Source organism: Microtus pennsylvanicus, chromosome 21 (assembly GCF_037038515.1).
Source record: "Microtus pennsylvanicus isolate mMicPen1 chromosome 21, mMicPen1.hap1, whole genome shotgun sequence".
Lineage (NCBI taxonomy): Eukaryota > Metazoa > Chordata > Mammalia > Rodentia > Cricetidae > Microtus > Microtus pennsylvanicus.
The window spans coordinates 22,306,249-22,333,365 of NC_134599.1; the positions used below are offsets into that span (position 1 = coordinate 22,306,249).

Sequence of the window (27,117 nt, forward strand, 5' to 3'; positions counted from 1 at the left end):
GCTGTCCTGACAGCTGTTTTGCTGGCCTCGCCCAGAACATTCTTGTAATGTGTCTATTGCATCTGTGTTCTCAACTAGTGACTGCTGAGAGAGGAGAACTAGAGCCGGCCAAGCCCTGCAAGGCGCTGCATCTGCCCAAACAGATGAGAAAAGCTGCTCGTGAAGCCCACATCCAGCAGTGCCCAGCCAGAGTAAGGTCAGTGAGCCAGCACCTCAGCAAGCCCAAGGGCAGCCGTGGTGTCTCACCACAGCAGCTTCTTCACTTGGCTAGCAGGACCTAAACACTTGACCCTGGGAAAATAACGTCACTGGCACAAGGCAGGCATACCCAACAAACAGGGATACCCTTGGGACTGTGCTGGGAACTGCTGGTTGATGGCCACCACTGGCTTCCATACACCTACCAAGAACCTCATGAGTTCTGTCCTTCAGTCTTCCCTGCAGTCTCTACAGCGGGTAACACTGTGTCTATTTTACAATGAGAACACAGAGGCTCAGAAACTTGAGACTAGCCCCTCTAGGTCCCCTGTCAGACTGCTGAGTTCCATAGTCCATGCCCCGCAACTTCTTCTTGTCCAGAAATGATAGAGTTGCTTCATCAAAGGCAATGTCAGCGAGAATGGATCCAGGTTAAAGTTGAGAGGTGTTAACTATGGTCCTGAGACTGTCTTTTGGCTCCTTATCTGCAAGCCTGGTGGTGGTGTAGTTTGGGTGGAGCCTAAAGCAACTCCCAGCCTCTTACCTCCCTGCTGTAGGGGATCTCAATGGACAGCAGTATCTCCTCTGGACTGAGCAGAGTCTTTCTGTAGCCAGGGAAGAAGGTGTGGTCCATCCGAACAGTTCTCTTGGTACCTACATGTAGACAATATGATGACAATCACACGTGGGTGAGGCTGGTGATACACTGGGAACAGGGGACAGTCACCAGTGAGACAAGTTCCTCTCTGTTCTCTGATGTCACGGTCAGAAGAATCATCAGGCAAAATTGTAACCAAGTCCCTTTCTGAGGTCCTTAAACAACATGTGCTCATCAGTACCTGACAATCACCTTTTCTGAGGGAAGAATGACCTGGTCTGTGGTATTTGTCATTATACGGTCTAGATACACCCACCACAGCCAAGCTCAAGCAGCCATATGAAGGCACTTAGTGTGAAGTCAGAATAAGGGCAAGAAAGTTGTATCAATTTCTTGTTCACTGTCCTTGGTCAAGAAAACTAACAAGGATTGCCTTCGGGAAGCTGGCATCTAGGAACTAGATTGTATGTGAACCAAGTGTGGGTAGAGGCTAAGAAACCAGGGAGGGGCCCATGATGAGGATCGAGAGGCTTTAAGGGAAATGGGTAAGAAGAGTAAAAAAAAAGAAGACATACGTGTGGTGTGAAATAGAGGAGGAAATACTGGGGGTGAAAGGGTACAATGAGGACAGGTGGGGAACAGGAAGATAGAAGGGAGGCCCAACCAAACTTAGTACGTATAAAAATTCTTTAAGGAAACTTGCTACTTTGCATACTAATTAAAAGATTAAATTTAAAAAAGAAACAAAAAGGAAGAAAATGCTTAACTCTCTCAGCCTCTAACCTGAATTGATCCCCCTGCAACTTCAACGAACGCAAACCTTAAAGCATTAGGGACCACTGAATATGGGGCTTTGTTTCTCCAGAAAGTGATCCAGGTGGTAAAACATTCCTCCCCCAAGTCATTCTTTATGCATCTCTGCCTCAGTTGCTCACCTCTAGACACGAGGGTCAGTTTGGCTCCGCTGGCCATGAACACAGGGTTGAGGTCAGAGATGGGGCTGGCGGTGATGATGTTCCCTCCGATGGACTGGTGAGAACAAGCAGAGAGTGAGAGCTGCGCCCGCATGCAGGGCAGGAGGAGGTGACAGCTGCGGCAGGGGGCACTGGAGGATGTGACTGAGCAGCCCAGTGAGACATGGTCATTGGAGGAAACACAGAAGCCTGAAACCAAAACGCTTGGGACGTGTTCTTAGTTTGGAAACATACGCATGTGTCTGCAAACTTTGGCGAGTTCTTTTGAATTGTTTTCCCTCACCCAACCTATTTTTTCATTCTGAAAGGATGGAGGTGAGTTATCACCAGGGCACGAGGAGCCAATAAAATGAAGTACAAGATAGAGATCAAGGAAAAAGAGGACAGCTTCGAGATGAACAGTTGGCTCCTTTTGCAGCTGATCGTTCTGGCAATGGAACAAGAATCAGATAGAGGTTCTTGTTGCCGAAACCAAGGAGGAAAGACAGTGTGAACTGGGAATGAAACTTTCTCAGAAGCGCGCTTAGGAGAACTAGGGGACACAATGGCCTTTTCTGCCTCTGTGCTCCTTCCTCTGAAACCAGAAGCGGCAGGTTCTTGGACAGGGCAGGGGCTTGGAAGTGCTCTGTGCTCTCCTGTTTTAACTTTAAAAGCAATTTTTCAAAGAATAGAGTGGGACAGGATAGGCTGTCTCCCAACACCACAAACTGCATGAAGCCCAAGTGAACCAGGAACCTCAATGGTACTAGTTACAAATAAGAAATTCCAGGAGACTGACGGAACAGAGCTCTGGAGGGAGCTCTGAGCCTCTGGTTCACCCCTAAACTCTGAAGGGACCCAGATCTGCCTTCTCTGACATGTCTCTCATTCACTTGCCGAGAATCGTGGACAGCTTGAGAAAGAGGGAGGCAGTTGGTCTCTTCAACCTTGAGGAAGAACTGTGCTTCTCAGTGACCCACAGACCACTTTCGTGAGTAGTACCCAGGCACTTATAGAAAATCTGATCTCCCCTCCTCCTCTCTGCCTGTGACCCGAGGACTCACCGCCACGGACTTGACCTGCTTGCCAGCAAACCAGCGCAGCTGCTCCAGCACACCTCTGAAGACCTCTGTCTTCTGTTCTGGAAGATTAGCGACTTCATCCACCAGCACACTTTCCACCAAAGTAAGGGGGCAAGCGGCTCCAAAGGAGATTCCTGTGGATACATGCCAGATGTAAAGTCACTCCTAGCTGGAAAGACCTCTGATGGGTAGCTCCTGTGAAACTGGAGCCAGGTTAAAGTAAGGCATCTATCTATCTTTAGAGGGCCCAGAGAGGTGACGTAACTAACAAATTATGCTCATGCCTCTGGATCTTATAATCAACACACTTTCCTATAATCCAGTAGTTCTCAACTCAATAAAATCAAGACCTCTAGAGGTGAAGTTCCAGCTTAAAGGAAGAAAAGTAAAAGCACACAAACACTATCATCTCTGTCTCTATAGTTCCACCTCCATGTGATCCAATATGTCATCAAGACCAAAGACAACACCAAGATTCTTGCAGCGTCTTGCTAACACTGGCCACATATACTTGGGGTAGGTTGATGGTGGTGAGGGCTATCTTCTTCCCTGCTCACTCCCTACCTCTATACCAGATGGTCACCAGGGAAAGCAGGGGGCAGCCTCACCCTCAGGCCCATGCTTCACTGAATTCAGTTCAGGGATCCAGGCTGGGCAGACAATCAGTGGAAATAACATCTTCTTAAATTTCATTTCAATGCCTTTGAGAAATGAGAAACCTGTGTTAGAAACATTAGCAGTTTTCCATATCACACACAAGATGCACGCACATTTAACACCAGGAGGAGGTTTGGAAACAGAACAGATGAGGAGGGACTAGGTCAGTCATAATCTCTGGCTTTCTCTCAACAAATAAAAAAAAAAATGAACTCGGATTCACTGCAATGTGTCATGCGATGGCATTTGAAAACACAAGACATTAAGGAATGTCCAAAATACTTTCAAGTACTTTTGAGTAGATTTGAACTCACTTGATAGTCTTAATCGCCCTGTGAGGGACTGTACGTTTCTTTTTATGATGTGGAACCTGAGGATCAGAAATGTCCAACATTTTTAAAAAATGGTTATTTACATGTATGTATGCAATGAAAGCATACGAATGACATGAAATATCAAAGGACAACTCTCCTTCCATCAAGGGCTCCAGGGATTGAACTCGGGCCATCAGACTGACGTGGCTAGTGTCTTTTCCCTACCGAACTATCTCATTAACCCCAACTGTTTGTTCAAATCCACAGTTAATAACAAGTGCATTTCAGACTTGGAGCCATTGTTAGGGGTGGGATACACTAGCAAAAATGTAAGATCCTTAAAACCAAAGTCAAATCTGTCTTCTGATCTCCAGTAGTTCTGTCTGGGTTCAAGGTGCGTGGCTTGGTGGGGCGGCATCTTTGTCCAGCCTCTGCTGATGCTGCTCCTCCATTCCCTCGGATCCAAATGATGCGCTGTCTCTCTAGGTCTTGCCAATACCATCGCAGATGGAGAATCAAACAGAAACCCCAGTTCTCTGTCTTGATGTGGCTGAGGGCTTCAAAGGGCCAGCCTGCTTTGAGGAGTCCACTCCCAAGACAGGATACTGACACAATGAGGTCCATCTTAGTAAGGATTTTTCTAGACTCACTCCCCTCACAGCTGGCCCTGGCTGTAGCTAGGTCTTTACTTTTGGGGGTATGTGTATAAGGAGCGGGGAGTAGAGTAGATGGAAGGTCTTGAGAAATTATTTCTAATTGTGGGGCTCATAAGATCTTATTATAATCCAGAGCACTGCCTGACTCACAGAGAGGAGCATGTCCAAAGTCAAAACATCACCAAAGATCCTTCTAGACACTTCAAACCATGCTACCCTTGGTCCCTAGAACTCTAGCTATATAGACAAAGGATCTGAGGGCCACAACCATATGGGCAACAAGAGCACCAACCACCATGAATGCTACTGAGCCACAGCCTTCAAAATCACACCACAGAGACATGTCTCATACCCTAAACACAGTGTGTCACAAAGCTACACATGGGAGCCTTTGTACCCCATTTGTGCTTCTGAGGACAGAGTTAATACTGTGCTCCATCACTGACCCAAGCAAGGCTCTCCTGGGTAGACTGGGGATCCAACCAGAATCAAAATTTAAGGAGTTGAGCTCCTTCAGAAACCAGAGCCAGACTCCGAGCAGCTGTTTTGATTTCTCAAGCATTGTCTATCAACCACCTCTCAACACATACACTACACATACATACACACACAATACAATACACATACATACACTACAATACACATACATACACTACAATACACATACATACACTACATTATGCACACATACACATGCACTATATTATACATACATACACATACACTACACTACACATATATACACATACACTATACGTACATACACATATAATACACTGTACATATATACACATACATACACATACACTACAACCATGAGTCCTTGGGTTCAAATCCCCAACACCCATGTAAAAGACTAGGAGTGGCTACATATACCCTTAACCCTAGTACACTGTGGGGCTTGCTCAGCTTAGCTCCAAGTTCACTGAGGTTATTGTCTCAGGGGTATAAGACACCACCACATGTAAGAGCAGGGCTTGGCCTATCTTCCTTTGACCAACACACACACACACACACGCACGTACACATGCGCGCACACTCACACACACCATTTACAGATCTCTAACATTATCAGACACTGGCCTGGATACTTGGCCAGCATTTTTCCCACCCCTCCTAGACCAGGAAAGCTGTGAAGGAAGGAACTTTTCCTCTTAGATTTTTGTGTCCCTAGCTCTTCCCAGAAATGGGAAGGGTCACAGTTGGCACTCCAGGGATGTCCACGGAGAAACCCAGCAAGTGTAAGGATCACACCTGATATGCAAGCAGCCCTCTGAGATGTTATACCACCCCGTACACAGAATGAGAAGTCAGGAACCTTTCCTAGGATACACAGTAAGGGACTGGACCAGGCTTCCCTGACTCCAAAGCCAACGCTATGGGAGCTCTTATGCCCTGAGTTCAGTGGGCTTCTAGTGAGCAGTCAGTGAATCAATGAACAGAGAGTAGGGAACACTCAGGGAGGAACTAGAGAGGCAGAATGAGCCCAGCAATGCTCAAAGGTCCCAGTGCAGCCTTACCTATCTCTGTGTTCCCCACCACCAGCTTGGCATCGGGGTGCTGAGCTTTGAGGTCGAGCAGTTCCCCCATAGTTGAAGCCTGGATCCAGGTCACACGCTCCCCTTCAAAACGCAGCTGCTTCTGGGGAGTGTCTTTCAGCCTCTGGAAGTATAGTTAGTTTACTGCACTGTCTCCTTCGTACCACCCTTCCCCCGAGGAACCGTATTAAATCTGCAGTGGGATCAGCCTGTTTACTGACTTGTCTAATACCGAATTGAGAAGGAAGAGTACATGCCGAGAGAAAAGTGTGTGTGTGGCGGAGGGTGGTTACATGCAGTTTCTGTTGATCCTGTTCAGTATATCATAGCATTCTTGAGAAGAGCTCAGTGAGAGAGGCACTCTGAGCCTTGCGTCTACCACTGAAAGAGCAACCTGAAGATCAAGGTTATGGTACCTGCTAAAATCCACCTGCTAGGAGGAGCCGACACCAGAAATCTCAGATTCCACACTGTCACCAGGAGGCACAGTGGACACGGAGTGGGAAGGGTTAAAGGTCAGGAAGACAGGCGTCCAAAGAACAGAGTGCATGCGGAGGAGGCCTGAATCTAGCACATATGAATGACTCTTGGTGGGAAGAGATCCCAGGCACCAAACCGATGGTGTCTTCAAGGGTTCACAGTCCAGGGAAGGATAGGCAAGTAGCACTGATAATCTATCCTCTGACCTTTGAACCTTCAAAAGCCTACATCTCCAAGAAACACCGGAGAAGGCTTGAGTCTTTCCTTGTAATAAATATAAATGAAAATGAGAAAGTCGGCACGAGGACGTCTCTGAGACAGAAACTCAATTCATGTTCATGTCCTTCTAGTGCAGCTCTGTTTTGCTTCCTTTAAAGAAGTATGCTCCTGTAGATGGAGAAATAGCTGGCTTGATGGATTCACACTTAGAGATAGCCAGGAGGTCCACAAATTGATATAGAGTGGAAACAGATATAACAATATCATCAACAGATAGCATCAATAATAGAGCCTGCTATTGATACACAGTGCATTGCAGAGAACAGCGTCAATCTCGTGGGGCTCAAAGTTTATCAAGGAACACAGACATGGAATCTGTTACTGTATGACCCATGTCAGGAGAAGCAAAGGATGGGATGGGATGGGAGCATGGGACAGAAGGCCTTTACCTCCTAGAAATGGCAGAATAAGGAAGGAGAACTAAGATAAAATCTTAGACAAAATGGCACAAAATTCTCAGCAGCCATGTAAACAAAGTAGAACCCAGGAGCTCACAGAACAGGTGTTTGACTAGAGGTCCCCAGCATCACCTACCAGCAACTCTGGGGGAAAGATGGGCTCTTGAGTGGGGTCTAAGGGCTTGAAATCCTCTGGTTTGAATAAAGATGGTGAGGGAGCAACCTGCAAGGAAAGAGAATAGCAAGTGTCAGATGCTCAGACGCATTGACCCGGCTCTTCTTCCAGGTGAACTTGTTCCCAGAAGAGGGCAGTCAGTTCCAGGAAGAAGGAACAAGGAGGCCTTGCCAGAGAACCCAGAAGTAATGAGTACCATGGCACCTTCAGCATCTGAGCGCCACGGCCTCTCATTGTTTCTTCCAACGTCACTGCCAAGGATGCAGAAAGAGCGTAGCAACTCCCCCAGACCTGAGACTGCCCCCACCCCCGCTAGGCTTCCAGAAGCAGAAGGCCCGGGTACCGTTTGGTCTTTCATCTGGTTCATGCAGCAGTTTGGATTGTTTCCACTTCCTCCACAGCACCCGCCATCCTGAGAAGATGACACATATTCTCATAAGAATATTTTCAATTTCTCAGAACCTAAGGAAAGTCAGTTATCCTTCTTTACTCAAGCCCAGCTCTGGTAATCTCAGCCTGCATCAACGAGAGAAGCACGGCCTATCCCATCCATTCTGCCTCCGTTTGGAGGGCTGAGGTCCCTGTCACATGCTCACTTCACTAATGCAGATTGAGGAAGTCTTTGGAGCAACAGGGAAATTTTATTTTCAAGAAAATTTCTCCTCTAAAGCTAGGTTCTACTTTATGAGAACATATGTTTATACCCACTTTCCTTCTTCAGCGTTGCTTCCTTAGGAAGTCCCTAAGGGGGAAAAAAACTTACCACTTCTCATAGGACACAAGAGGCTCTACTTTGAGATCAAATGAGATCTGTGATGTTTGGCTAGGAGTCTCTGCAGCTGGGGTCTTTGTCAGACCTTGTATGGATGTCATACATCAGTTCTGGTCTCTAAGATGCATCCAGCCCACATGCCCAATGACCTCCACTACTTCCTGTGTCGTTATCCCAGAGAGTTAAACACTCCACTCCTCACTGTGACTGGGCTCTGGAGAAAGGGCATGGGTCACCCATCGCTTAGGGGAAACTACTTCCTCAGACCTCTCAGGATGTCTGTGGCAGAGCACAGACAGAGATTGCTGTCTCCCTCAGCTGACTGAGGGAACTACATGGTGGGGTGTGTGTTCACCTGACAGACCCAGCTGAAGAAAGCGGGAGTTTCCAAAATTATGAAACTGACGTTAAGAGACAAATGCAGGGGAACTCAGTCTTTTAATGTAGTAGGTCCTGAAGGAGCAAGCTAAGGGCAGGCAGCCCTTCTGTGTGTGAGTAAGGGGGGAATGACTTTCCATGCTAGCCTTTCCCCAAAGAGGAGCTTCAACCCTCTACTTTTGTCCCCAAAAGCCCCAAGAATGCCATGGGGTTGAAGGCGTGGCTTTTGAGAACATGTAAACACCTCCAAGAGAAACATTTGCTAGTTCATACCCTGTGAGTGTGCAGCTCCTTCTGCAGAGCATCTCAAGTGTGCACACCAGACCCACTCCGGCTAGTTCACATACACAACCTCTCCCATCTTGCCCTTCTCTATGCTTAGATGGGAAGAGAGATCCCTTAAGGTCTCTCTCAGCTCTCTTCCTAGAGAAGGAGTGATGAAACTGCGTTCTCAGACTTTCTGGAAGCAAGAGGAATTTGCATGGAGCAAAGCATTGCCTTACTCGTCTGGCTTCCTTGAGGAAAGACATATGTTATACAAACCACTTTTCCCAGACAACCAATGCGCCAACATAATACCACTTAAATCACTTTCCATGATAACTCAATGGTATATTTATGCTACAAATTATTGTGGTGCATAATAATGAGTCACTCAAGGGCTACTGGAGTAAGGCTGACCTTTTCCATCCACACCCTCCCGGGCTCTCTGATTTGAGAGGTAAGCAATCAGAAAATTGACTAAAATACTGGAACTTGAGATAGAACAATCCTACCAACTTAGAATTCTGTACTCTCGGGGACTAGTATGTAAAATGTTAAATAAAAGAAAAGAACACAGTGACATAGACACACATAAGTGATCTCAGTGCTTAGGACACAGAGGCAGGAGAATCACTACGAGTCGGAAAGGGGAGGTCCTAGATACAACAGCCAAGTCAAAAAGACATAAAAATCCTTTACGTGGAAGTTGGTCATGGTCGTGCATGCTTTTAATTCCAATACTCCGAGGCAGAGGCAGAAAAATATCTGTGAGTTTAAGGCCAGCATGGTCTAAATAGTGATTACCAAGATAACTAGGGCTCCATAAACAGATATTTTCTCAAACACCCACCCCCAAAAGAAACAATAAAGGAAGCCTTAATGTGTTGTAGATAACAACAGGGCATCAAAAATTTCAAGCTACACTTTTAAGTGCTTTAAACTGAAGAGAATTAAGCAGAGAGTGCAAGGGCAAATGTTTTAAGTAGAGACAGAAACACTATTCCATCGGAAATGAATACATCCTGCAGATTGAGAAATCAGTATGGACCTAGCTAACATCACATCACCTTCCCCTTGCGTGTGACTTTGAGAATTCAGAAGCTGAAATAACACGTGTGCAGAGGTAAGTCAGACATTTTCCTTGACAGGTACTAATTATAGACGTCATTACTTGTTCTAAAGAAGACATTTTTCCCATTTAACAAGCATTTATTCTTGCTTTATGGGGAACAACCTTTGTTGATGCCAATCTATTTAACATTTGTTGGAAACCTAGAGATCAAACCTCAGATTCAGACTCAGTGTCACCAAGATTTAAAAGTCAGGGAGAAGTCTGATTCAGAAGGACCCTCCCAAGTCACGTCTGATTACTTTTGTTTGGTTCATACATCTCCAAGCATGCATAAATGCCTGTAATGAGAGCGGTTACATCCCCATCGTCTACCCCTTCAACAACAGGCAGAACCAAAGCTATGAGATAAAGACCAAGAGAAGTCAGGGTCCTGAAGGCTGAAGGTCCCGTGTATATATCATTCCATCTGTTGGCAGTGTTCACCTCCCGCAGCTTCAGGTGCTAAGGGCAAGAGATGACACATGACCCTGCTTTTCAGGAAGTGGCCACGATGGAGATGATCTGGAGATTTTCCTAAGTCCCCTTCATTATCCTCTAGATGTTCATTGTTCCCCAGTCATCTTTCTTTTGGTCTGACTTAGCAATCTGTATCGTCTCGTTCCTCAGACAGGCCGGATCAAAGCACACTGCTTGCACTGAATTTCTTTTTAAGAACTAGGTTTTGCTTTGTTGATTTATCTCTATGGATTTCCTGGTTTCAGTTTCATCAATTTTCTGCTCTAAATATTGTTTCTTTTCTTCTGCCTCTTGTGGATTTAATTTGCCCTTTTCTCATTTTCCTAAGGTGGAAGCCACATATTGATTTTTAGATCTTTTTTTCTCTCTCTCTCTCCTAGATTTACATCCCCTGCTCTAAATTTCCCTCCAAGCAATTTGACAAAATATCTTTTCAATTTCATTCAGTTCAAAACAATTTTAAATTTATTTTGGGATTTCTTCTTTGCCCCATCTGTTGTTTGGACGCATGTTGTTTAATCTCACAGAAAGCATTTTTGGAATTTCCCGGCTATCTTTCTGGTTTTGGTTTCTAGTTTAATCTTACTCTGGTCCCCAAACAGACATTGTGGAATTGCTATTATTTTTTATTTGTTTTATAGTCCAGAATGTGATCTATCTTGCGTTCATGAGAGTATGAAAAAAAGTCTTGTTCTGTCATTTCTGGTTGTGGTGACAAAGAGACTTTTGTCACATGCAGTTCATTGATAGGACTGTTGAATTCACCTCTGTCTTTTCTGGTTTTTAATCTATCTGCAGGATATGGCCATTTCTGATAGAATAGTGATAAAATACCAATTTGAAATATTAGAATAAATTTCCATTTTATTCAATTTATTTTCAAATTTATCTTGGAATTTCTTCTTACCATGTTCCGCTCCTAGTTGCATACATGTTAAGGGTCTCCGTGTCTTTGTAATGTGACTGTTGGACCAAGGAACTCACAGCAGAAGTGGCTGGATACCTGGACATGACCAGCACTAGACTGGACCCACCAACACCCCATCCTGATGAGAGGGGGCTCATGAAGCCCACCCTTTCCTGGGGAATTGTAGGCAGCTAATGATGGTTGTGGTATGGGGAGTCATAGTTCTCCATGGTGTCGCCGCTGGTAAGTTTTATTTGCTTAATAAACCTTCACCCATGCTTTAAAAAAGGATTTATATGTCTTCTTAAAGCATCTGTCCTTTTATTGATCCACTAATGAGTGGCCGGGAATCATTACGTAGCCTGGAATTACTGGCTTCAAACTCGGAGTCATCCCCCTGCCTCTGCCTCCTGAGCAATGAGATTACAAACGTGAGCTTCCGTGCCTTTCTCCTCTGCTTTAGTTTTGAAGAATAGTTTCACAAAGTACAGAATTTTAACTCAGTGGGATTTTTTACCCTCAGCGCTGTTAGTATACCCCTCAATTCTCTTCTTGCTTACGTGGTTCCTTACGACGTGAACATGATCCTTAGCTTGTGTGCTTCTACAGATCAGGTGTAGCTCTGGATCCTACGAAGGACTGTTCCTTTAATTTTTATTTTGTGAAGCTTGTGTTTAATATATCTTGGAGTGAACGTTGTGGGAGAGGGTTGTTGTTAGTTTGGTTTGGTTCTTGTTTTATTTAGTTCTTTTTTGGTGGTTTTTATATATTGTTTTTGTTGTTGTTTGACATTGATCTCAGTGTTCTCTGAGATGTCTGGTTCTGTGGTTTAGAGTCTAACATTCATTTGGGGAAATGCTCATTCATAATTGCTGAACTATTTTGCTTTCTCCTTGTGGCATGCATGCCCTTACATGCATGCTTCATTCCATGGTTCCACGGTGCTTGGTCTTCTGGGTTTTATTCCCCTGCTCATGTCTTCTCTTTGCTCATTGGCTCTGGAAGTTTGAATTTTCATATCCTTGGTCTCAGAAATGCTTTCTTGAGCCACATCTAGTTCACAAAGGAGCGCACCAAGTGTATTCTTCATTCCGTTACTGTGACTTTGACTCTAGTATTTTCTTATAATTTCCTTATGGAATTCCTATCACTCTGATTACATTATCCGTCCTTTATTACCTGTCTATTTTTACATTAAAACCTTTAGCATAGTAATTATATTATTTTTAAAACTCATGATTTCATCTTTCTGACATCTTTTTTATGTCAATTCTAATTCTGCTCTATGTTTAGTCTCTTGAAACTGTGTTTGCCTCTGTGTAGGTCATGTAATTTTTTTAAATGAAAAGCAGATAGTTGCACTGAAATCAGAGGACCTCTATCAATATGCCTTCAGTGATGTGTTGGTGTCAAGGAGGAATACTTCATGGCCCTAGGCTTAATGAGTCTGCCCCTACACTGTGAATTCCACAAGAGTCTTTCTGGAGTCTATTCCTCCCTTAGATGGGTCAAGATGGCTGAGGTTGAGAATTTATCTTCTTCCCAGTAGGGTAGGCTCCAATGTGGCATGCCCTGAAAAGGAGAGGCTCTGGTACAATAGCTTTATGTGTTTCTTCTTTTCAATAATTTTTGAGACTATAATATAATTACATTTCCCCTTCCCGCTCATGTGTTTCTTCTTGCGCCTGTGATTGTCTGCACCGTCCCATCTGTCTTCAGCTTGAGGTGCAGCAGCTGGTCCTTGAACTTCCCTTCCCCCAGAGGACCAGGGAGGGGCTCTTCATTACCCTTCCACGGTCTGGCTTTGCTGTGGCACTTAGCATGGCATGGAACCTTCTAAGTTCCTCACACACCAGAGTGGGCAACAGAAATCCCACTTCTGCCTGTTCTAACTGCTTGTCCATTCCCTTCCTCTCTGCTCGATGGGACGCAGTCATTCTTGATGCCAACCATGTGCCCAGCTCTGCCAGACTGCTCATGTGCACTATGTGGGGGCAAATAGGAAATCCAAGCTCCGTGCAGCCATGCACAAAAGTAAACAGGCTATGGTAAGAATCCTGGGGGGCTCCGCGCAGGAACTTGAAGGCACTTCTGCACGCTTGCTGTGTGCCAGACTTTCGGGCTGCTTAGAGCTCTCATCTTAATGCAGAAAAAACTGGGTCAAGAGGGACAGAGTACTACTCCACGGTGGAGCCATGCACCATCTCAACCGGATGAGCCCTGGGGAAGAGTATCGTTGTTGACATCCTTCTCTTTCGAAGCTCTCTCAGGGCTCCTTAGATTGGACATCTTTGAGCGGGATCCTCAGATGGGCATGCAGAGACAAGCTGAACAATCCTTGTTTCTCAGAGAAGCCTGAGCAATTAATGAAGACCATATGGCAGGTAAGGGAAGGCCCTGTCACTTAAAGCGCCTCTTGTGGATAGCCTAAGTTATGCGAGGAATTGTCCTAAAAGCTCTGCAAGAGGTATTTGATTTTTTTTTTCAAACTCTGGTCATTTATTGCCTCTTTTCAAAGACTTATTTTCGGCTAGCCTCAGGAGCAGTAGAAGCTGTCAGCAAGGACACATCTCTCGGCACTGATTCCTGGTGTTTTTCTTTAGCTTCCTTCATTCGCTTGACCAAAAGTTTAGCATATTCTGTAGCCTCCTTGTTTTGCTTACTGCATTATCTCTTCAGTACAATATATCAGCATTGCAACGCAGGACACATGAAATGGCAAGATGCTGAATCTTGGCTACTTTGGTTCTGGGCTTGCTTTCTTTGTTTGAAGGCTTTCTGGCAACATATTGGTGGGCTTCTTTTTTAGAGAGACTGAAACACTTTCAGACTCCGCTAAACCTTTTGGGCCCCAGTTACCAAATCATAGTAGTATCTCTCAGTCCAGGGATATCCTTCTCTCCTCTTTTTGTCTTCAGTAACCAGGTTGAAACTGCTCAGTTTGGCATCCACAGTGCATCCCTGAACCGACTTGCCCTTCCTCCCTCCAGTTCTCCTTGGTCTACAACAAGAACTCCCCTTCCTTAACAGTAAGTGTACCTTGGCATGAGTCAAGACTCATTGCTTGCTAGGAGAGCCTTCTTTGTCATTCCCACCATTGAGTCTGACTGCAAAACCCTTCCATTTTTCACCAGGAGCCTTGGCAGCAACAAGAAGTACTTACTTTTTATAAATACTACATGGTAGGCATTATAATTCCAGTCTCTGAATCTAACATTCCCATTATTGCTACCTAGCTCAACCTCCATGCTCAGTTTTTGCTCAGTTTCCTGGGTATGGCGAGGCATTGGCTGTCTTTACGAGGCTCTGTTTCCACCTCCACTCAACTTTTTTGTGTTATGCAAGCCCAAGACTTTCTCCCAATGTGCCCACCCTAAAGGTGAGCGAGAAGCTCGGGGTGTCTCACGTCTCCTGGACCCATGATCAAACAGTGACGAGAAAGTTTGGGTGAAGTCGGGATTCTTTTAACCCAGAGTCAGGCAAAAACTTAGGTGGGTGTGCCAAGAGCAGAGGTGCCAACATTCTGTCCTCACCATATGGGCAGGTATGTGTCTGTGCTTACACAACCAGTGACCACACACTTAGCTATGGTTTCAGACAAGAGGTTTATGAACTCCGCAGGGGTTCGCGAACTGTCTGGAGATCTAATTATCAGCTTCACGAGGCCAGCAGAGTGCCAACTGTGACAGCAGCTAAGAAAGGGAAGGAGGAGGGGGCCAAGCTGAGCCAGGAAGGGATGCTTTTAAATACCACATTTGGCACCTGTGCAGGCAGAGCCTGCCAGTCTCCAGGGAAAGTGGCCAAGCCTCGAGGCATTATGGGAAGGTAGCACTTGGGCAGTGTGCACCTTCCCAAGAATCTGAGTTACACGCCTTCCCAGCAGGAAATCCCACACTATGAATAAGACAGCAGCCTCTAAACAAACGCCCTAGCACATGTCCCAGCTGGAGGACTCACTCACTGACTTGCCTCATCCTCCTTCCCTATAGATCTGAAGTCCTTGGCATCCTTCCCAATTGGGCTCTCTGCGAGTTCCTGCTTTAGGGCAGGGTCCCACTTACCCTGGCGAAGGTCCGGAATCCCTGGAGGATGGGTCTGTAGCCTGTACAGCGGCAGAGGTTTCCTGCAGGCCAAGGGGAAAGTTGAAGTGTCATCGCTCTCTCCAAGTGGTGAGGGGTGTGACCTTTGACACTCTATATCTCCTGCCTAGAAAGTCCTGTTCCTCAAAACACCTACTCTGATGCTCTTCCGGAATGCCCCGACCAAGTACACACTGGCCTTCCCAGGATGTCTGCTCACCTTCTCAGCATGTCTCCCAAACTATATCACCAATAGGCTTCCACTTTAGAATGGAAATCCCTGAAGGAAGGACTCCCATCGTTTAGCCTGTGCCCCTTACACTCCAGATAGTGTGTAACAGGACTCAAATGAAGTCTGAACAGATGATTGACTGGGGTGCTGAATGAATGGGGAACCTTCTGGACTCAGTTCTCTAGAGCAATTTGATTCACTCACAAGAGACCAAACAGGAAGGCAACAACTACTGTGACTTTTTCTTCTTCCTGTCAATCACCCTGAGAAAGAGCAAGTGAACAAACCGCGTTTTATGAGTATCTAGGCCAGTTGTTCTCAACCTGTGGGTCACGACCCCTTCGGTAAGCCTCTGTCTCCAAAAATATTTATATTACAGTTCCTAACAGTAGCAAAATTACAGTTACAAAGTAACAATGAAAATAATTTTTTGGTTGGGGTCAGTACAACATGAGGAACGGTAGGAAAGGGTTGCGGCATTAGGGAGGCTGAGAAGCACTGATCTAGTCTGTTTCCCAAATGTCAATAGTCCTCCATGATAGCTGTCCTGGGACATGGCTGCCCCGTGAAGGATAGGATGCAGACATCCCAGGAAGCAAGAACCAACATGGATAACCAGGAGAAGATCTTGGCTACCATGTTTTGTCAGCCAGAGCTTTCCAAAGAGCAACACCTGGCATTCCCTGCCCGTTCTTGACTGTCACCATGTTGACGTGTTCAGGACCCATGTCCCATCCCACTCCCAGGGCTGTGCCTGAAGGTTCACACCTTGGAAGGCATTCTCGATCTCCTCAATGGTGGGCTCAGGCTGGTTTCGGAGCAGTGTGTACATGCTCATGACAATACCAGGGGTGCAGAACCCACACTGGGAACCATGGCTTTTGGCGATTCTTTCCTTAAAAAGAAAAAAAAACAGATTAAAAAAAAAAAGACAGATGCCCATGGTTGTGTTATCAGGAACCCCTCACTGCAGCTCCACTGCAATTCACCTAAAGCTGTGGGGGGTCACCATCATGTTACCAAACCCCTCTGAGGTACAGTTCCTCAACCCATGACGTATAGCCAAGGATTTAAAACCAGGACACATAGAAAACTCTTTCCATTCTTTCCTTTATTCTCCCCTTTCTTTCCGTTGTTTACTGGTGACTGACCCTAGAACTTTGGACGTGTTAGGCTGGGTCTCCCATCACAGGACACTGTCAACAGCCCTTTTTCTACTTTTTGTCTGTAGTAGTGTCTCACTGTGGAGTATAGGCAGGCCTTGAACTTGAGGTCCTCCTGCCACAGCCTCCCAAACAGCTGGATTACGAACACAAGGACTACATGAAACTCCTGACCTTGTACTTGGCATTCTGTAGGCATCCATCAATGTTGGATTGATGGACACGTCCCTTCAGGGAGCAGGTGCTGTTCTCACTCAGGGGACTTAGGAATGTACCCAGGCTCACACATCTTTAATAGAAGCACTGTGCTGTATTATTTTGGCTACACGAGCCTGCTGTGAAATTCAAGCACCACTCCTGAGGGACCAGAGTGTGTCCTCCCCACCAGTACATTTCTGGGATGTTGAGTGAAGGTACCCTCTGGGCACAGTAAGAACGTGAGAGTTGGAACATGAGCTAAACTGAGTTTACTCTCTGCACGGGAATCACAAAATCCCCACCCAAAACTGGTAGGTTTTGACTACAAAGTCCCTTTCCTCATTCGCATGACTTTCTCCTTTTTCTCCCTCTTGAGAATCTCTCTTGGTACTCAAGTAAAACTCACAGAAGCTATAACATCTATATCTACAGTCTATTTATTAATTTTGTGAACCCAGACTATAAACCTAGCCTGCACTAGGCATGGAAAAGTTCTATAAACAGAGAAGAGAGGGTACATGAAGCCCATTCTGTAACAGGGTAATACTGATAAAAAAAATGGAGTAAGAAAAATGCTGTGTGGTGTAGAGAATTTGTACAAGATGATACCAGAGAGACTGGTATCTACTGAGCCTAGTCAGAAAAGGCCTCTCTAGAAAGTATCTTGAGTCTGGCTTCAGTATCACAGTCTGGATCAGGGAAAAAGAACAGTCAGCAAGAAGGCCCCACACAGAATGAGCGTGGAGTGCCAGAAATGCTGAGAGAATGTGGGCGGAACCTGCCGGTGATAAACACCTTGGCTGGGAAAGCAGCTCCTCCCAGGCCAGGGCAGGATACGGAACTCTCTCTGTGTGATGGGAAGCCTTGGGAGATTTCAGAGAGCAGTGGTGTGATTCATGGCTTGACAAAAAAAAATTATGCTGGGCCACTGGATGGAAACTGCATTCTCAAAGCAAGCAGGGAGACGGGGCATTGGAATATGGTACAGCCAACAAATGATGGCGTGGGCCGAATTTTGCTCAGCAAGAGTAAAAACAGATGGGGAAATGTCATCTATGGCTTGGGCTGGAGAATGGACCACACTTCTAGATGGATGGGGTGTAGTATATGAAAGAATCAAAGTTTACTCCTAGATCCTTATCTTGAAAAATAGCGTGGATTGTTTTGCCATTGGCTCGGGTAGAGCAACACCCAAGAAGGAAGACATTATGGGCAAAATAGATTCCTGATAAAGTTGAGATCAGACATTTACACAGTGTTGTCAAGTAGGCGATTGGAACTGAGTCTAACTTTCTGAGGAGCTGCCAAAGCTGAAAGTCAAACGTGTGCACCGCCTGCGGAGAAGGGCGGGACTGGGGCCTCAGCCTGGACACTGTAGCAGTCTGTGGCTGAGCCAAGGAGTCATGTGATACCCATGGAAGCCGGGAGGAAGCATGGGAAAGTCAGAAACCAAGAAAAACATACAGACCAGGAGTAGAATCTGGCCCTGTCGCTTTTATAGATATTAAAATAAGAACACCAAGAGCAGGACTTTGTGCGGCTGGAAGGGAGGGCACAAAAACCTGAATTGAAACTATTAATTTTTCGTTTAGCTACGAAGACGATGACAGGCCCAAATTAAGCTCACACTTCCTGCAGGTTGGGCAGGTTTAGGGGGTGTCCCCCTTTCCTGCCTAAGAAACAGCCTCGCCCTACTCTGACCTCACACTGGATTAGAGGCTCCTCCTGTGGAACAGAACCTGTTTGCTCATCTGGAGGCCCCTGAGCCTGATGTCATAGAGGAAGACCATGGAAGATATGACCGTCCCGAAAGAGAGGACTAAGGTGCGGGTTTAACACTGGAACCATCCCTGCTTGCAATTTTCCAAAGAACTCCGGCCTTAGTTACCCCAGTGGGGGGATAATAATCTGCCCACTGTTCTCTGCTCCCACCTGTTTCTACTTGACCAAAGAGCATCCAAATTCTCCCTTCAAACCCCCAGATTTGTACAGAGATCCCTCACTGTCCCTGCCTTCAAACTATTGCCAAGTGGTCTAGCTCCGCAAAGGAGAAAACCCCAGTCGGGCATTTCTAAGTTTGTATACCTGGCCTTAAAATTGCTGTAGTTGTAATTAACCTTGAACTTCTGATTCTCCTGCTGCTTTCCAAGTTCTGGGATTACAAGTGAGTCGTGTGCCATACCCAATTTATATGACGCTGGGGAGCCAATCCAGAGCTCTGGGCATAGCAGGCAAGTACTCTGTCACCTGAGTCGCATACCCAGCCCTCTTTCTTATCTTATCCTTTGTTCTCAAGAGAGTGAAGACCTGGCAGTCCATAGCTGGTGGTTAATACTGATTAATAACTTGATAGGACCTATAATCAAATAGGAAATGAGCCTCCAGGTTTATCCTGGGAGGGATCATCTAGATTAGGTTTGCCTCTGATCAAGGCTGAGGGAGCTTCTCTGGATCAGGTTGAGGTAGGGAAATGGCAGAATCTAGGACTAAATAGAAGGGGGAGCTGGCTGGACATGAGCCTCCCATTGCTCTCTGCTTCCTATCTATGATGCACCATGCCCAGTGCCTCAAGCCCCTACCACCATGACTCCCCTACTACGGTAGTGAGAACCCCCAATAAGTTCTTCCTTGTTCATGTTGCTTCTATTGGGCATTTTTACACCAGCAATGTGTAAAGTTTGTAAATTCAACATTGTATTGTCCAAGGGCGGGAGGTGAGTGGTGCAACTGGAATTAGCACCCCACCCTAGGGGGTACCTGGGCTTATTATCTGGAATCCAGGAGACTGTGGTTGTCAAACCATATTCAAGGGCAAGGTGTCCTTCCCTGCCTTTCCGGGTCTGGCGCAATTCTGGATTTTCAGCTGATTTTGTTGTTCCCTTGTGTCATGCAATGTTATATCATCCCGACCCTGGTGATGAGGAACCTTAGGTTTGGAGGGAGCCCAGGATCAACCTCCTTTGCTCAAGCAGTGAAGTTTGTGCCAACAACCCAGAGCAAAGCTGCAGACTTGGCCGAGGACTCCCTGTGAGATGATCTGGCTTCACATTCACCATCACACTCACCTGTACAGGATGCAGCTTCTGGGTGTTTCCTATCCCTTCCACGGTTGTCACAGCAACATGATGCAAGGAGCAGATGGGGGCCAAGCAGGCGTTGACAGAAAAGTGACTAGAATCACAGATTAAGGTCATGTCATTGCGACTGAGGTCATCAGAGCAGCGCAGGCCATGATCAGACCTGGAGACATTCTATGTCTCTCTGCTCTATGCTGTGTTCTTGTGTCTGCTATTGTCGCCATTGCCTCTCCATCTAAGACCCTGAGACAGGAACAAAAGGGGCTCTATTCCGGCTGAGACTGAGCCTCACTGTTTCTAATGCCATCAATATGCCCGCTTTTTGCTGGGGGCTGAGGGAGTAGGGGTGAATGAGATGAAATCCTGACCCTGCAACAGCTTGCAGACAGCATGGGAGAAGAGAAGTGGGTATGAAGATGCAGTGTAAAAGTCTGACAGCAAATGGTTCAGGGGACTGTGCTGAGCTCACTAAGAAACCTGTATCGGTACAGAGGATCTAATTCAACCTTGGGGAATCAAGGAGCATTTTATAGAGGAGATGCTGTTTGGGCCCAGTATTTTCAGGTAGAAAGTCCTGGATGAGAGGACATGCAGTACAGGAAACAGTTTATAGCAAGATCAGGAAACAAGTAGACCTAGGCCATGAGTTCTTCATATCATTTTTGAGCAGTATTAGGTCCTTGGTGGCAAAGGGAACTGGGGAGGAAATCAGGGACATACTATAGAAGGTCAGAAAAAGATTTTATAGGATGGCATATTAGCCTGGATTGCAGAATGGTCATTGTTTGGTCCCTCTTCATCAGCCAGGAAAGATACCCCATAAGACATCATTCAGTACTCCTTGTTACGATTGGAGTCGACTCACACACTCACTCACTGCATCCGACCCTCCCATGGACCACTAGGCAGCAGGCAAAGGATACAGGATCTTGTTCTGAAGACGGTCATACTTAGAGATCATCACTGTGCACGCCCCGCAGCCCCCTTCTCCACAGCCAAGCTTGGTCCCGCACAGCCCCACTGAGCAGCCGTTTGTTAAGGATGCAAATTCTGAGAAAGGACTCCACAGATTGACAGGAATGCCAGGCAGAGCCTCACAGGCAGACGTCCTTGACCCAGGAAGGAGCATAACCACAATCCCCTCACTCCGTGGGGTAGGACTGTGCCCTACAGATGTGAGAACAGATCACCTCCACTGCACAGGTGAGCCAGAACCCACGTAGCACCATCCAGGACACAAGTTCCAGGGTCAGGGTTCCCCCAGGGTCTGAGCAAGAGGGTCATGAACCTCCAAGCCTGAGCATATGGTGTGTCTGAGTGGTGAAGTACCTCAGCCAGGCAGTGATACATTCTGGGACACACCAAGTTCTGAATTTTGCCCTGAAATTTTCAAGCCAATAAAGTCCCAGAAACCAAAGCCAAAGCTGGACTAGGCTGTTGAATCTCTCACAAAATATATACAAGTGAAAAATCAAGAGTTTTAAAGATCGGGAACCGATAACGGATCCAGCCAGTTCTTAGACATACTGTGGAAAGATAATCTATGACCTAGCTAACCAGTCCGCTATTCCAAACCCACAACAGTCATGTGGCCACCTTCCTCGAAGCACAGAAGCCTCTTTGCTGAGCTTCTGTCAGTCCCTAGCCCCTCACATCTCTTCGGAAGGTGGGGGACACGGATGGCTATTAGCAGCTGGCCCTTCCTCCATTGTCAAGGTAAAATTAACGAGGAGCAGCAATATCGCACCTTACACTCAAAAGCTCTTGTTTGCTCTCAGCAGTTTGCTTAGCCGGCAAGAGCTAACTACTTCTCTGCAGATTAACATGCGAGGCAAAAGCAAGCGGAGACCCACACTGTGGTATGAGCGCAGAGTGTCATCTTGCATGTTCCAGTCCCCTGACTCAGAAGTCTCCTGACGCCAGACTTGTGTAATCCTCTCTTCCTCTTGCTACTTCTCTCTAAGCCAAAGAGACGTCCTAAGAACTGAAGTTTCTTTGTTCGCTTGTTTGTTCTCATTAAGTAAGGTATGTGCTGGCATTTACAGCTGACCCACCTGGGAAGTGTTTGTCCCGAGAAGGTGGCCCTCTGCTCTTTGTCTCCTAGCCTTGGCATCTTTCTAGAAACCCCGGATTTGAAGCAAGGCTAGGAACATTTCTCTCTCACAAATTAACTACCAACCCAGGCTGCAATAAGGAAAAGAACTTTATCCTTTACACGGCAACTCTCCGTTCTAAATTCCATTTGAGCTTTGCTCTTCAAATCAGTCCAGTGTGATTAGGAGTTTCTGGGGCCCTCAGGTTTGCGAAACCTAAACTGAAACTAGGAACTCAAATTAGCTTTGTTTTCAGTGCACTGAAATCCATCTCAACAACCTCCTCGTGGAGCTGGACTGGAGATGGCGTCCCCTTTGCCGAGCCACCGAACCCTCTGCCACAGAAGAGCCACCATTCTGAGCCTTCAATTATACCTATACCAAGTTGTCCGCCATGCTGCCTGATAGGAAGAGCGTGAACTAAAGTCAAAGCCTTGATTCTGGGCTCACTTCTGTGAGAACTGAGCAAATGGTTCACTCCACTCAAAAGAGCCGCAGGCATAGCTCTGGGAGCGGGAGGAGTCCACCATGGACAGATGTCAAAATGAACGTAGTCCTGACAACAGCCCCTGGAGCCGCTCCAGCCTGGGTGAGAAGTAAAGCACACGGCCCTAGGCTTCCATCCAGGGTCTGTTAGAACCTGCCCAGAATATACTCAGTGAAAAGCAGGCTCCTTAATCTGTGTAGGCCTCACTTCCTCTCAGAAGCGGAGTAATGTTACACGGCCGTGGAATCTCTGGGAGGATTATGTGAGATCACCTGTACAAACTACTCTGAACTTTGTCTGCACATAGTAAGTGTTCACTAAATATCAGCACCTATATTTTCTGCTATCCAGGGTCCCAGAATACTTTAATCACCTGAGGGATGCTACCAAAGCCTTTCCCCCAACAGATGAAGACCAGTGACCCAGAACACACATCACCACCACTATGGGGGTTGGTCAAACAAAACCTTCTCAGGTGTCACTAATAAGGTATCCTGTATAGTAGATATTTACATTACAATTCATAGCAGTAGAAGAATTAGTTATAATGTAGTGATAAAAATAATTTCATGGTAGGGGTGTCACCACAATCTGAGAAGCTGCATTAAAGGATCGCAGCGCTAAGAAGGGCGAAAACCACAGCTCTAAGGAGTCTCCTGCCCACGATGTCTCTAAAGCCTGCCATTAAGCAGTTGGGACCTTACACAATTCCCACGACAATCATTCTTTCCCAGTATAAAACCATTGTCTGGGAACACCCAGCAACATAGAACTTACCTAGTATGTGGAAGTAGTTCAATGCCCAGCAATGCAAGAAAAGGAAATAGAAACCCCTTCCTTCATATCTCTGGACCTCGATGGAGCCAGAGAGGATCTTGGGTAGTCTTCTATGTGCTAAGCAAATGTCAATTGAAGAAGAGCCCACTGCTCCCAAGGGGAATGACCATGAAACTCAGAGGGGTGGATGAGGAAGGGCCTTCTGGGTCCCAGAACCAAATCCTGGAATTACTAAACTCTTCACTGAAGAAACGTGAACGAACACCCTACCCATCCTTTCATGTGAGAACTGGGAGGTTATGGTCTAGGGAGCCAAAGACTGTTCAGGCTCTCCCAGCTCTTGATTACTGCAGCTGCCCAGACTCCTCCAAGGGCAGCCCCTGGGCACTGGGAAACCAGGTAAGCCTCAGAGAACAGTTCCATCATCCCCTCAGCCCCATTCCCACTGCAGAATCAGGATACGCTTCCTTCTCAGGTAGACCAGAAGTGTTGTTTCAGGATCTGCATTTTTCTCCACCACCTACGAGGAAAAGAAAAGAAAACACATCAAGAAATCGCCTACCCATTCATTACAGTTGACTTTCTCCCTTCCAAATCTCACCCCCAAACACATAGAGTGGATGGGTACATACTGGACAGACAATTACTGACAATTCCAAGGCACACCACGGAGCGTCCAGGTTCTATACTGGCAAGAGCACAGCAGAGTCTCCTCCAACTGAGGCAATATCATCACATTTCTCCTGCCTCATCCCAGCTACAAATACTAGGGGCGTCTGGAACTGTCCGCATGCAGACCCTGACTTGGTTTCCTCGAGCATGCCTGCTCAGACTCCATATGTGATGAGAGAGAGCTGCTTATGTAGTCCGTGCTCACAGCGAAGCGTCATGTGCAGCGAGCTACCACAGTAGCGACACGGTTACGCTCACATGGAGGATCCACCTCAGGTCAAAACCCATCCGCATGTTCAGTAACGTAGAAAAGTTCGCCTGCCATGTGAGATGCTCTCCCCAGATGTGAGCCTTCAGAGGAGCTGCGAGAGCCCATTTCAGTCCTCCCCACACTTAAAGGCAAAGAATTTATGGTAAGAGATTCTTTAAGAGCACTGTGCTATGGGTCCTTAGTGTTTCTCCAAGGGAAGGGAAGGAAATATCTGCCTCACACCTCAAGCTAAGAGAAGGGACAGCCTCTGTACCATACATAAATCCACTGTTCCTCCTTTGCTGTATAGTGTCAGCAGCCAGACCGACCCAAGTCTTTCTCAGAGGCCCTGATAGAACAAAGAGAACCTTAGTTCTGTGTTCTTGTCCAGGAGTGGACTTGGCAAGGCCAGTCTAGGGCTGGAGCCAGTGTCTTCTCAGAAGAGGCAAGGTTGTGGCTTCTGGGAACCTGAACTCTGGTTATCAGTTCTACGACAGCTGTGTCTGAGGAATTGCAGGTTCTCTTTGCCAGCATTGCCTGACTTAGCTTTCTGCTGGCCTTGGCCACGTTTTCCCCCTACAAATCGAATATATGATGCTTTACTTCTTAACAAATTTGCTTGGTGTGAATCATCAGCTTGTGCAAGACGTCCTGGTCCCAGCTATTGCTTTTGTCTTCTTTGTTTCTTGTTCTCTCTCTTTCTTATCCCTGGTCCTCCCACACGATACATCACCATAAAGGACCCTTATTCCTGCAGGTTCAGGGCAGCATAGGACATTGCATAGTCTGCCATACCACAGCTAAAGGGAGGCCTAACATAGTGTTGTTAACTAAAACTGATGGGTTTAAACTCCCACTTGAGCTTTAAAAAAGGAAGAAGAGCAAGTATTGGTTCACATTGCCAGAATCTTGTAGGTCCAAGAATTTTGATAGCAGTGAACATAGTACAGACATCCATAATGTAGACAGGATTGACTTGAGTGTGTTTAAACCAGTCTCAGGAGGATTGCCTAGAGAAAGTGATGGAACCACTAATAGGAGGCTTCTTTATACAGTGGACCAGCCATGTTGGAAGCTGAGAGAGAGAGCAGAGGGCCTAAGAAATGTACATCACTAATACCATGGGGTGTGTGAGCAAATGTTCCCCTGCAGTGGTCTCTAAAGAACCCTTAAATTCATTCAAAGGGTTCGCTCTGAACAGTTGAAAAGCCGCCTTAAAACAAAGCCAGTGAAGTGAAATCTTCCTTGCTGTCTCACAGCATCATTCTGAGTTGAGACTGTTTGGGGAAACTTTACTGGAAAATAAAATTGTGCATGTACATATGCGTGTCATGTAGTGTGTGGTATATATGTAGGCCGTGTGTGGTGCATGTACAAAGAGAGAGAGAGATCACAGTAGGTCATCAGGTGTCACCGTCTACTGCTCTCAGTCCTACTGTCTGCAGACAGGGTCTCTCACTGGGTCCATGAGCTCTTGGGGTCTGCCTGGCTCCAACCCCCAATGCTGGCATGTGCAACCAGCCCTGGCCATTTTTATGGAAGCTGTGGGTTCAGACTCAAGTTCTCATGCTTACAGGGTTCTTACCTACACAGCCATCACTTCAGCCCAAGAGCAGTATTTTTAGATTGGCTCCAAATAATACATTTCTGAAACTTCAGGATTTCCCCTTCAATGGGGTTTAAAGAAAAGTGGGAGACAGAAATTAAAATTCTTAGACAAATATTCTGTTCTCTCGTTTGGAATCCATAGACTTTACTTACCCATAAAAGTGTAAGTATAGGGCATGACCGTAGAAGTGAAACTATGTGGGGAAAAGGGAACAGACAGGAGCGAGGAGGGAAGGAAGTAGAGGGTGGGGATATGAGTAATATCATCAACGCACAATACACACTTGTAAAACATTTTAAGTTTAAAATTAATGTTTTTTGAAACTTCTCTTTCTTTTATGATAACACCCCAGGAGTCCAGCTTGCTCAATGCATCCTGGTTATTAAGTCTACATAAGGTGAAGCCCCTTTTCTTGGGGAAGAAATCATGAATGCAAATAAAATTGATCTTTATCACCCTTCTGGTGGGTATCAGTGACTTTAAGCATGCTAGTTTTCTCCATGTTGCTCCTATAGTACATCACACTAGACACACACACACACACACACACACACACACATCTGCTGTGACTACCTATAAATTCAAGGTAAGCTTCTTAGCGTCCCTCAAGACCCTTTTAGATATATCCTCGGTCTTCCATTTTAATTGTCCTGCCTCCTACTTCCCTAGCAACCTGATCTGATTGGATTGAAAAATCCCTCTCTTCTCTCCCAGTCCCATGCCTTGATCACGTCTCCCCCTTTCTCACACATCTCGACTTGTTGGAAGACATCATATGCTCCCCTGTTCAAGGCTTTCTACATCACCACAGCTGTAGGCCTACACTTCCTTGAATATCTACAAAGAATGGCTGACCAGGCTACTTCTGAGGTGTGGCTCAGAGCTTGCTGCCGTGTGCCCCATGGAACACTCTTAAAAACTGAAAGCCCAGGGGAAAAACCTTTGGCAGGTGTCACGCAGATTGAAACTGAAAGGTTTCCTGCAGGGTGATGTTTGGAGCACTTGTTACCACCCAGATGACATGATGGAGCTAGGGTAACTGGAAGGTCATGGGGGGAGGGGGGAGGTTTTAAAGACTATCCCCAGCCTTTGGCTCTTATTTCATGTTATGCTGTAGATAACTGTTTGCCATGATGGTCTGCCTGTGTAGTCTAAGTTCTCTGAAACCACAAGCTGAAACAAATCCTTCCTTCCTGAAACTGAGTCTGTGGGCATTGCGGTGACAGTGGACACAAGCTGCACT

The 27,117-nt window shown here is 46.2% G+C and overlaps 1 protein-coding gene across 1 annotated transcript in view; it reads right to left on the reverse strand.

The window, feature by feature from the left end:
• The window catches only part of Xdh (xanthine dehydrogenase), a 63,751-nt gene that overhangs the window by 33,004 nt on the left and 3,630 nt on the right, over nt 1-27,117 (reverse strand). The window contains exons 2-13 of the mRNA XM_075955102.1: nt 23,806-23,863; nt 20,910-21,006; nt 19,975-20,080; nt 16,317-16,443; nt 15,299-15,360; nt 7,672-7,740; nt 7,290-7,376; nt 5,979-6,120; nt 3,440-3,532; nt 2,814-2,965; nt 1,732-1,825; nt 743-852 (exon numbers count right to left, since the gene is read on the reverse strand). Coding sequence (XP_075811217.1) covers nt 743-852; nt 1,732-1,825; nt 2,814-2,965; nt 3,440-3,532; nt 5,979-6,120; nt 7,290-7,376; nt 7,672-7,740; nt 15,299-15,360; nt 16,317-16,443; nt 19,975-20,080; nt 20,910-21,006; nt 23,806-23,863 — 1,197 coding nt within the window. The remainder of the gene's footprint in view (nt 1-742; nt 853-1,731; nt 1,826-2,813; nt 2,966-3,439; nt 3,533-5,978; nt 6,121-7,289; nt 7,377-7,671; nt 7,741-15,298; nt 15,361-16,316; nt 16,444-19,974; nt 20,081-20,909; nt 21,007-23,805; nt 23,864-27,117) is intronic.